Below are 12,548 nucleotides of genomic sequence, written 5' to 3' on the forward strand. Positions count from 1 at the left end.
AACCAGTACAAGAGCAGAGCATGTTGTCATGGAGATGCAGACAAAGTCCTGGTAGCAGTGCTGTGAAGGCTTGCTGCATGCTGCTCCGCTCATCTGCTCTGGCATCATAGGCGACAGAGGTGAAGGACTCTAGCCTGGTCCCTCTAGCCTGGTCCCAGATCTGTTGCTGCTGTCTTGCCAAACTCGGCATAGTGTAGCAGATCTGGGTCTAGCCAACTGAGCAAGACACAAACAGATCTGGGGACCAGGCTACAGTATAGGGACAGAGCTTTTGGGTAAACTTTGCCAGGATTCTGGTTTGCTGAACAAGGGACATCTAGCAGGTTGGTATTTATCGAGATCTCTGCAGAGTGGTTACTAGCTGGCCTAGCCACAAAGTCATAACATCTGATTTTAAATCTAACCTTAACCTTAAACCTAACCTAAACCACACTGCTAACCTTATGCCTAACCTTACATTAAGACCAAAAAGCAACAACAAAAAAATCATGAATTTTTTACGACATAGAACATTTTGACTTTGTAGCTGGCCTAGCTAGCGAAAACCACTCAGCTCTGCCTACAGGACAAGATTCATCCCAATAAATATCAACCTGGGGATTGTTCTATATTAGGGGGATTTCCATTTTATCCTTTTGACCAGTTGGATCTCTTCAATAGGTTCACGTTATAATCACTTCAAAGTGTGTAGTCCTACTTAGATGTACAGGCGATACATGAAGCAGAAAGGGGACTAATACTACTGATTAGCTGAGCAGAGCCTGTTTGCATTGGGATAGCCATAGGCTGCCTTTTGGGTTCATACTTCAACATTGGAATAGGCATGACTTGATTCTGTTTCCTGAAGGTCTCTGTAAGCCATGTATTACATGTAAATGCCTGTCTGGATGCTACATTGACCTGCAGGAGGAAAATAATAGTCACCATCATAATTACCATCATCATCACCATCATCATCCTTATCACCATCATCGTCATCACCACCATCATCTTCCTTATCACCATCGTCGTCACCATTATCACCATCGTCATCATCACCATCGTCACCACTGTCATCAGAATTATCTTCCTTATCACCATATCGTCATCATCACCATCGTCATCACCACCGTCATCATCATCTCCATCATCATCCTTATCATCATAATAGTTTTGTATTGCTAGGTATTACTGCACTGTTGGAGCTAGAAACACAAGCATTTCACTGCACCTGCGATAACTTCTGGAAATCTGTGTACGCGACCAATAAACTTTGATTTGATCATCATTATCATTATATATAGTGACCTCATCCCCCTGTTTCGATCAAAGGCCACCATCGGTTCACCAGAATCTACCAAAACATGGTCGCACTATGAGGACCTGCAGGTCCACTTTGTCCCTGGAATACTAGGACTAACACCATTCTGACTACCAGCTCAAAGTAGTGTGTTACCATGGCAACCAGACATCCCACCACCAGCACCAGCATCATGCTGCTGCTACCTCTGCTGCTCTCCCCTTCAAATTCCTCCTTGGAACCCAACCAAGGCTTGCAATGCAATACTAATTCTGGAATGCTGTCTACTTGTGTAGCCTAGTTTATGAAAATTAGTCTGACCTACTGTTTGCATCCAAGCATACTAAATTGAAAGAATGCCATGCATCTTAAAAGATTCACGTAAGCTATTCTTTTAGAGATTTTTGGGGGTTTGAAACCCAGCAAATGATTACTGAAAAATATGAGTGATTCCTTTTAAGTAAAAAATAAATAAAAACATTTCACCATTTTATGCTTTTATTTGTGGCACTGGCACTGTATGCTTCCATTTTCTGATGGTTTCGTTTAGTTGATATTGATATTAGGCCAAATCCAATCACATTATTGCAAAATTGTCTATAGGAATATAACTTTTTTTCATCTTTCAGAAATGACACCACAGCATAAGAATGATGCGGTTGTCATCCAGCATCCAGATGTTGCTGCGCGCGCCACAGCCTATAGGATTTACTGCTGGCCGAGGAACGAACATTTTGATAGGCTAAGGGTGGTCACTCCCATTAAATTGAATTAAATGATTGCTTATTTCCTACATTCGTTTATCCATTCATTCGTTCTTTCATTCATCTAGTCAGCCTTGCACCCTATAGGGTGCCCTCATCCCTACCTCCCTCCCTCCTTCCCTGACCTCGCTTCCCCAGCTATGTTTTTTCCTCTCTCATGTTTGCCGCTTGTGGGTTTCCTCTTTGGGTGGAAATGTTTCTCGTGATGGACAACCTAGCTTTGTCGCCGGCTCCTGCCGTTAGTTTATGTTTTCCAGTGCAACAACTGCAACGTTTTCTGCCGAGGCTGACTCGTTCTTTGGAGGTTCACGGTGACGGTGTGTCGCTGTCACATCGCGTGCAGCACTCTTCATTATAGTTAATTAATTCGTTGTGCAACGGACGAACTGTCATAATGAAGCACTCTGGGCGAGCAGCAGTGGCTATGATGAGGATGATAGGATGTAATAATAACGGTCGATTTGCGCGCAATTTTCTCCACAGCAACTGTGTTATTGACGAGAAGACGGTAGTTCTACAGAAGAAGGATAATGAGGGATTCGGGTTTGTGCTGCGAGGGGCGAAAGGTAGGAGACTGACAGACCAAGAGACGCACTCACTCAGTCAGTGTCTGTACCTCCCTTGTTGTGTTCATGTTGCATCGCCGGTCCACCGTCGCGTCAGTGATGAGAATCACGCTCATATTGCTTATTATCAACCCCATGCTGCTTTGTACACCCACTTACTTCAATAGAAATTACTTTTTTCTGTTGGAGACAGATCTCATATCTGTGACTGTTTTGTGTTGTAGTCATCTCTACTCCTTGTCATGTTTTGTGTGACCTTAATAAGTTTATTATAGAAGTCAATAATAAACCGACTGATCTTAGAATAAACAAACACCTAATGATATTCTGTTGACTTAAAAAGCTTCTTCATCACAAACTCTCAACGACATTATTTATCCAGTTCATTCAAATCTAATACCCAGAGCCTGTGCCTCCGCTCCAGAGAATATACATTCATGTAAGCTACTGTATATACATTCATGTAAGCTACTGTATATACATTCATGTAAGCTACTGTATATACATTCATGTAAGCTACTGTATGTACATTCATGTAAGCTACTGTATATACATTCATGTAAGCTACTGTATGTACATTCATGTAAGCTACTGTATGTACATTCATCTAAGCTACTGTGTGTACATTCATGTAAGCTACTGTGTGTACATTCATGTAAGCTACTGTATGTACATTCATGTAAGCTACTGTATATACATTCATGTAAGCTACTGTATGTACATTCATGTAAGCTACTGTATGTACATTCATGTAAGCTACTGTATGTACATTCATGTAAGCTACTGTATATACATTCATGTAAGCTACTGTATGTACATTCATGTAAGCTACTGTATGTACATTCATGTAAGCTGTATTGAATGAGCAGACGACTAACTGCCCGTGGAGTTTTCTTGAAGCACATGGCTGATTTATTACAAGTGTCACTTGTCACCAGCGGTTTGTTTGAGCTGCTGTTACTCCAGTTCTGCAGGAGAAAGATGCTACACAGTATTCTTGTAACATCTGTGACAATCTGCAACATCTAAAGTTAACTTTGATGCAGCTTTGCTGATAGTTGTATGCTTTTATTGGCTTGAAGAGATGGCCAGTTCAGTTTTACACCCCCTAGACAGATCTATGCGTACACACACACACACACACACACACACACACACACACACACACACACACACACACACACACACACACACACACTAATGAACCATACAATGCAGGGAGTTTATTTGGACCAGAGTGGAGGGGTTAGTGATGCGTCTCTCTGTAGCCCCACTACCAGCCCCAGCACATGTCCCATCCCAGCCCCACTACCAGCCCTAGACCCAACACCTGCCCCAGCACCTGTCCCGTCCCAGCCCCACTACCAGCCCCAAGACCTGCCCCAGCACCGGTCCCATCCCAGCCCAACTACCAGCCCCAAGACCTGCCCCACACCTGTCCCATCCCAGCCCCAACACCTGCCCCAGCACCTGTCCCATCCCAGCCCCACTACCAGCCCCAACACCTGTCCCCTTACCTGTCCCATCCCAGCCCCACTACCATCCTCACTACCAGCCCCAGCCCAGCCCCACTACCAGCACCAGACCCACTACCAGCACCTGTCCCATCCCAGCCCCACTACCATCCCCAGACCCAAAACCTGCCCTAGCACCTGTCCCATCCCAGCCCCACTACCAGACCCAGCCCAGCCCCACTACCAGCACCAGACCCACTACCAGCACCAGTACCTGTCCCAACCCAGCCCCACTACCATCCCCAGCCCAGACCCACTACCAGCCCCCACACCTGTCCCACATCTGTCCCATCCCAGCCCCACAACCAGCCCCAGACCCACTACCAGCCCCACTACCTGTCCCAACCCAGCCCCACTTCCAGCCCCAGACCCACTACCAGCCCTATCACCTGTCCCAGCCCAGCCCCACTACCAGCCCCAGACCCACTACCAGCCCCAACACCTGCCCCAGTACCTGTCCCATCCCAGCCCTACTACCAGCCCCAACACCTGCCCCATTACTTGTCCCATCCCAGCCCCACTACCAGCCCCAGACCCACTACCAGCCCTAACACCTTCCCTTTTCACCTGTCCCATCCCAGCCCCACTACCAGTCCCAGACCCACTACCAGCCCTAACCCCTCCCAAGCACCTGTCCCATCCCAGCCCCACTACCAGTCCCAACACCTGCCCCAGTACCTTACCCAGCACCTGCTCCAGCCCAGCACCTGCTCCAGCCCAGCACCTTTCCCAGCACCTTCCCCAGCCCAGCACCTGCCCCAGCCCAGTACCTTCCCCAGGCCAGCACCTTTCCCAGCACCTACCCCAGCCCAGCATCTGCCCCAGGCCAGCACCTGCCCCAGCCCAGCACCTTCCCCAGCACCTGCTCCAGCCCAGCACCTTTCCCAGCACCTTCCCCAGCCCAGCACCTGCCCCAGCCCAGTACCTTCCCCAGGCCAGCACCTTTCCCAGCACCTACCCCAGCCCAGCACCTGCCCCAGGCCAGCACCTGCCCCAGCCCAGCACCTTCCCCAGCACCTGCCCCAGCCCAGCACCTTCCCCAGCACCTGCCCCAGCCCAGCACCTGCCCCAGCCCAGCACCTCCCCAGCACCTTCCCCAGCCCAGCACCTTCCCCAGCACTTGGCCACCGTCTCTGACTCTGTCCAGACAGCATGATTAGGCCTCTGTTTTCCTACATGCATGCTTTTTTAGTGTCCTGATAATTACATTGCATATGATGATCCATCCAAGTACAAATGGTACCGTAGCATTGTTGTAATTCTGTTCCTGCATGTACAGTACATTCGGAAAGTATTCAGACCCCTTGACTTTTTCTTCATTATGTTAGGTTATGTTAGGGTTTGTTCCTTTCCTCCTTTACAATCAGCATTGGCTCATTGGTGAAATTAGCATTATGACAATATCTTTAATTAAATAATTCCAAAACCTTTATTAATGCAATTGCAGACAGAAGTTGACAATCAGGAACATAGCACGCATGTTTTCGAGTAAGTTCTGCATCCAACAAAAGGTCTCCAGTGGTTTTATTAAACCCTAAGTCGCGCCATGGTGATGTCACTGGCTACATCATCATCCTCTACTCCTGGGACCAAAACAGGGCCTTTATTGTTAGCTAAACACTTAGCAGTAAATGTCCCCTTCCCCCAAAGTTGATTTATTATGTAATGTTTACCTAGTCTTATCTCCTTCACTCCCCTGCAGAGTTCTGTCACACACACACACACACACACACACACACACAATATATATATTGTTAATATATAGTCTAGGACCCTATAAATGTAAGGAGGGAGGGGTCTTATAATCCCTCCCCTTCTATTAATATAACGTAAGCATATTCAATTATTGTAATACATCAAAAATTTGTACAGCCCCAAATCATGACTGTTAGGTGAATCCTGACAGTTACAGCCTTATTCAATCTACACACAATACCCCATAATGACAAAGCGAAAACAGTTTTTTTTTTTTACATTTTAGCAAATGTATTAAAGATTAAAAAAACTGGAATACCTTATTTACATAAGTATTTACAGTAGACCCTTTGCTATGAGACTCGAAATTGAGCTCAAGTGCAACCTATTTCCATACCACTTTTTTTTGCAACAGCGAAGGTCCCCAAGAACACAGTGGCCACCATCATTCTTAAATGGAAGACGTTTTGAACCACCAAGACTGTTCCTAGATCTGGCTGCCCGGCCAAATTGAGCAATCGGGGGAGAAGGACCTTGGTCAGGGAGTTGTCCTTCTGGAAGGTTCTCCCATCTCTGCAGCATTCCACCAATCAGGCCTTTATGACTAGGCCGAAGGTTCACCTTCCAACAGGACAACGACCCTAAGCACACAGCCAAGACAACGCACAAGTGGCTTCGGGATAAGTCTCTGAATGTCCTTAAGTGGCCTAGCCAGAGCCCGGACATGAACCCGATCGAACATATCTGGAGAGACCTAAATATAGCTGTGCAGTGACGCTCCCCATCCAACCTGACAGAGCTTGAGAGTATCTGCAGAGAATAATGGGAGAAGCTCCCCAAATACAGGTGTGCCAAGCTTCTAGCATCATACCCAATAAGACTCAAGGCTGTAATTGCTGCCAAAGGTGCTTCAACAAAGTACTGAGTAAAAGGTCTGAATGCTAATGTAAATGTGATATTTCCATTTTTTATTTTTAACAAATTTGCAAAAATGTCTAAAAACCTGTTTTTGCTTTGTCATTATGTGTGTAGATTGATGAGGGGAAAAAACAATTTAATCCATTATAGAATAAGGCTGTAACGTAACAAAATGTGGAAAAAGTCAAGGGGTTTGAATACTTTCCGAATGCACTGTATTTGCATGTATCTTCCATGTACATGTGTATGCAACACAGTTGGCAACATCTTCATTATATGTGGTCCAGTAAAATATGTTCGCCATTTCCCTGATGCTGTCAATTTTGAACGTTAACATTCAAAGGTGTCTATTGTACATCACACTGCTGTGTTGAAGTTCATGGGTGATGTGTTGTTGAATTAACTTCATAACATATGTGTAATAATGATACTGTCCCAGACAGTGATGTTGCTACCTTGCCTTTCTCACCCTTTCTCTGTCTCTGTCTTTACCTGGGCCGTTGTCTGCACCTGCTCACCCACCCCTCCAGCGGACACGCCCATCGAGGAGTTCACCCCTACACCCGCCTTCCCCGCCCTGCAGTACCTGGAGTCTGTGGACGAGGGAGGGGTTGCATGGCGGGCGGGGCTTCGCAACGGAGACTTCCTCATCGAGGTAAGGCAACAGAGGCTCTTTCTCAACACATTTTTCCTCTATTGTTTGCATCTTCTTCTCCTCCTTCTCCTTCTCCTCGTCAAAATCATTGGAGAAGAGGGTGTTAGGGGAGGGACCTTGGATCTTCTCCGATATGGTTGTGAGGAATCACACGTTCCTTCCTGGACTTGAGCTGTGGAATAATCCTTTTCAATGTGAAGAGCATGCTAATGAAGGATTTGTGATGATCTGTTTAAAACTGGATGGAAAGGATAAAGGGAAAAGGGGGATACCTAGTCAGTTGTACAACTGAATGCATTCAACTGAAATGTGTCTTCCGCATTTAACTCAACCCCTCTGAATCTGAGAGGTACGTGGGGTTACCATAATCAACATCCACGTCATCGGATGGGAGGTCTGTCTGAATACGTATATGAATGTGGTCCCGCCAAGTTTTCATTTTTTTTCTCCATTTAGTATCGAGGGAGTTTTGTTTGACCCAGAAAATCATTAGGACAGCACATTATGGCATAGTTGTCTGAGCCTCCAAATCAACTGAACTTCTGCAAAATTAGTTATAAAAGTCTGGATAAGCTCCAGAAGGTTCCATAATGCACTGACCTAATGAAAAATTGGCGTTCTGTTATTGCTGAAATAAGGACGACTAAGCTACTGTGTGGAAAGAGATGAAGGTTTTGGACTGCACCTCGTCTTATGGCTGAAGCTCTGTCTACTCCCCTTAGATATGGTATTGTCCTCAGAGTTGTGTTTAGAGTCTCTTCCATACACTGTCCAGTTCCATTCATCTGTCTTTTTGGTTGTAAGGTGATTGAGTTCATACCCAAGCATAGCCTGAAATCTCAGTTTCACCATTGTTTCACAAAACATAACAAAGCGTATCGGTTTATCAGTTTAATTCCAGGGTAACCCAAGCAGTAGCCACTATGGGTTAGATTTCCTCTTGAACACGTATTAGCTAACATGTAGCCTTGCTGTTAAGACTGTTGAGCAAGGCAATTAACCCTAGTCGCTCTGGATAAGAGCGTCTGCTAAATTTTATATTATTCTTGCTGTGGATTTATCTTTCGTTTTTCAGTACAGCACCACCTCACCTAAATTCTTTATTTCTTTACTTCATTGTCTAACACTTGACCACAACAGGTTGTGTTTGCAAAATGATAAACATAGACTCAGGCCTCGCTCTGTGTGCTGTGGGAGTGTTTTATATACTCATCCAAGATTCCATCACTGTCAGTGTTCTTCAGTGTCACTTCAACAGGGATCGGTTGAAGCCATTTAGTATGAGACAGAAAGGAGGGTAGATAATCATTATGTGTTCATGCAGCACGCTGACACAATGTTCATGGACTCGTTAGGTGCTGATAATCCGTGGACAGCTTGTGTTTTTAAAATCAACTGTTAGAGCAGCATGGCCATGATGTAACACAAAAAAGGGAAAATAACAAAACATGAACTAGAAGAGAGCACAAGGGTGGCAGCTAAACTAATATCATTCTACCACTTTTCATAATGCTGTATAGATGAGATAGACATGGTCCCAGGTGATTGTCCCTTTGAATTCGAAGTTGTTATTGCGTTGTTATATAAGTTATGGAAAGTGGTCACACTTCACAATCTATTTGGTGATCATTCCTCAGAATAGGATTTGATCTTAATTTGATTTAATCTAACTAACCATGCGTGTACAGTACTTCATATGAACTATTATATAGCGCTGCAGTGAGTTGCTGTCAACTATAATGATGGCATGACCGAAAGTGTTCCCTGGCAATCCAGCCGATCCTTAGTCTTGTTAAGAAAATAAAATAAAAGCAGTCCATCGCGGGAATCAACAGTTTAGTCTTGTGTGTTTGGTGTTCTGTTCTGCTCTGCTCAGTCATCCCCACCAGAACAGACCACCTCCAATGACCTTCCAGGCTGTTAGTAAACCCCTCAGTGTAATGGTTCAATGCTTGAGATGTGGATGGCCTTGGGGATGTAGGGTTTATCACCTGTCATCAGGGAGAGAGGATGTTTCTCTGGGGATATAGGGGAATGTTTATCACCTGTCATCAGGGAGAGAGGGTGCTTCTCTGGGGATATAGGGGAATGTTTATCACCTGTCATCAGGGAGAGAGGATGTTTCTCTGGGGATATAGGGGAATGTTTATCACCTGTCATCAGGGAGAGAGGGTGCTTCTCTGGGGATATAGGGGAATGTTTATCACCTGTCATCAGGGAGAGAGGGTGCTTCTCTGGGGATATAGGGGAATGTTTATCACCTGTCATCAGGGAGAGAGGGTGCTTCTCTGGGGATATAGGGGAATGTTTATCACCTGTCATCAGGGAGAGAGGGTGCTTCTCTGGGGATATAGGGGAATGTTTATCACCTGTCATCAGGGAGAGAGGGTGCTTCTCTGGGGATATAGGGGAATGTTTATCACCTGTCATCAGGGAGAGAGGGTGCTTCTCTGGGGATATAGGGGAATGTTTATCACCTGTCATCAGGGAGAGAGGGTGCTTCTCTGGGGATATAGGGGAATGTTTATCACCTGTCATCAGGGAGAGAGGGTGCTTCTCTGGGGATATAGGGGAATGTTTATCACCTGTCATCAGGGAGAGAGGGTGCTTCTCTGGGTATATAGGGGAATGTTTATCACCTGTCATCAGGGAGAGAGGGTGCTTCTCTGGGTATATAGGGGAATGTTTATCACCTGTCATCAGGGAGAGAGGGTGCTTCTCTGGGTATATAGGGGAATGTTTATCACCTGTCATCAGGGAGAGAGGGTGCTTCTCTGGGGATATAGGGGAATGTTTATCACCTGTCATCAGGGAGAGAGGGTGCTTCTCTGGGTATATAGGGGAATGTTTATCACCTGTCATCAGGGAGAGAGGATGTTTCTCTGGGGATATAGGGGAATGTTTATCACCTGTCATCAGGGAGAGAGGATGTTTCTCTGGGGATATAGGGGAATGTTTATCACCTGTCATCAGGGAGAGAGAGTGTTTCTCTGGGGATATAGGGGAATGTTTATCACCTGTCATCAGGGAGAGAGGATGTTTCTCTGGGGATATAGGGGAATGTTTATCACCTGTCATCAGGGAGAGAGGGTGCTTCTCTGGGGATATAGGGGAATGTTTATCACCTGTCATCAGGGAGAGAGGGTGCTTCTCTGGGTATATAGGGGAATGTTTATCACCTGTCATCAGGGAGAGAGGGTGCTTCTCTGGGTATATAGGGGAATGTTTATCACCTGTCATCAGGGAGAGAGGGTGCTTCTCTGGGTATATAGGGGAATGTTTATCACCTGTCATCAGGGAGAGAGGGTGCTTCTCTGGGGATATAGGGGAATGTTTATCACCTGTCATCAGGGAGAGAGGGTGCTTCTCTGGGTATATAGGGGAATGTTTATCACCTGTCATCAGGGAGAGAGGATGTTTCTCTGGGGATATAGGGGAATGTTTATCACCTGTCATCAGGGAGAGAGGATGTTTCTCTGGGGATATAGGGGAATGTTTATCACCTGTCATCAGGGAGAGAGAGTGTTTCTCTGGGGATATAGGGGAATGTTTATCACCTGTCATCAGGGAGAGAGGATGTTTCTCTGGGGATATAGGGGAATGTTTATCACCTGTCATCAGGGAGAGAGGGTGTTTCTCTGGGTATATAGGGGAATGTTTATCACCTGTCATCAGGGAGAGAGGATGTTTCTCTGGGGATATAGGGGAATGTTTATCACCTGTCATCAGGGAGAGAGGGTGCTTCTCTGGGGATATAGGGGAATGTTTATCACCTGTCATCAGGGAGAGAGGGTGTTTCTCTGGGTATATAGGGGAATGTTTATCACCTGTCATCAGGGAGAGAGAGTGTTTCTCTGGGGATATAGGGGAATGTTTATCACCTGTCATCAGGGAGAGAGAGTGTTTCTCTGGGGATATAGGGGAATGTTTATCACCTGTCATCAGGGAGAGAGGATGTTTCTCTGGGGATATAGGGGAATGTTTATCACCTGTCATCAGGGAGAGAGGGTGCTTCTCTGGGGATATAGGGGAATGTTTATCACCTGTCATCAGGGAGAGAGAGTGTTTCTCTGGGGATATAGGGGAATGTTTATCACCTGTCATCAGGGAGAGAGAGTGTTTCTCTGGGGATATAGGGGAATGTTTATCACCTGTCATCAGGGAGAGAGGATGTTTCTCTGGGGATATAGGGGAATGTTTATCACCTGTCATCAGGGAGAGAGGGTGCTTCTCTGGGGATATAGGGGAATGTTTATCACCTGTCATCAGGGAGAGAGAGTGTTTCTCTGGGGATATAGGGGAATGTTTATCACCTGTCATCAGGGAGAGAGGGTGTTTCTCTGGGGATATAGGGGAATGTTTATCACCTGTCATCAGGGAGAGAGAGTGTTTCTCTGGGTATATAGGGGAATGTTTATCACCTGTCATCAGGGAGAGAGAGTGTTTCTCTGGGGATATAGGGGAATGTTTATCACCTGTCATCAGGGAGAGAGGGTGCTTCTCTGGGTATATAGGGGAATGTTTATCACCTGTCATCAGGGAGAGAGGGTGTTTCTCTGGGGATATAGGGGAATGTTTATCACCTGTCATCAGGGAGAGAGAGTGTTTCTCTGGGGATATAGGGGAATGTTTATCACCTGTCATCAGGGAGAGAGAGTGTTTCTCTGGGGATATAGGGGAATGTTTATCACCTGTCATCATACCTCTTGTTCTTTTCAGTGATGTTACTATCTCTTGTTATTTTCACTGTTAGCAGTGATGTTACTATCTCTTGTTATTTTCACTGTTAGCAGTGATGTGTTACTATCTCTTGTTATTTTCACTGTTAGTAGTGATGTTACTATCTCTTGTTATTTTCACTGTTAGTAGTGATGTTACTATCTCTTGTTATTTTCACTGTTAGTAGTGATGTGTTACTATCTCTTGTTATTTTCACTGTTAGTAGTGATGTTACTATCTCTTGTTCTTTTCACTGTTAGTAGTGATGTTACTATCTCTTGTTCTTTTCACTGTTAGTAGTGATGTGTTACTATCTCTTGTTATTTTCACTGTTAGCAGTGATGTTACTATCTCTTGTTATTTTCACTGTTAGCAGTGATGTTACTATCTCTTGTTATTTTCACTGTTAGTAGTGATGTTACTATCTCTTGTTATTTT

The 12,548-nt window shown here is 45.3% G+C and overlaps 1 protein-coding gene across 1 annotated transcript in view; it reads left to right on the forward strand.

Moving 5' to 3' along the window:
* The first annotated feature begins 1,817 nt into the window (after positions 1-1,817).
* LOC106561615 (SH3 and multiple ankyrin repeat domains protein 2) overlaps positions 1,818-12,548 on the forward strand; it is a 54,082-nt gene continuing 43,351 nt past the window's right edge. Inside the window, exons 1-2 of the mRNA XM_082957406.1 lie at positions 1,818-2,609; positions 7,267-7,391. Coding sequence (XP_082813532.1) covers positions 2,438-2,609; positions 7,267-7,391 — 297 coding nt within the window. The 5' untranslated portion in view covers positions 1,818-2,437. The remainder of the gene's footprint in view (positions 2,610-7,266; positions 7,392-12,548) is intronic.

The sequence above is a fragment of the Salmo salar genome, chromosome 10, assembly GCF_965601325.2.
Source record: "Salmo salar chromosome 10, fSalSal1, whole genome shotgun sequence".
Classification (NCBI taxonomy): Eukaryota; Metazoa; Chordata; class Actinopteri; order Salmoniformes; family Salmonidae; genus Salmo; species Salmo salar.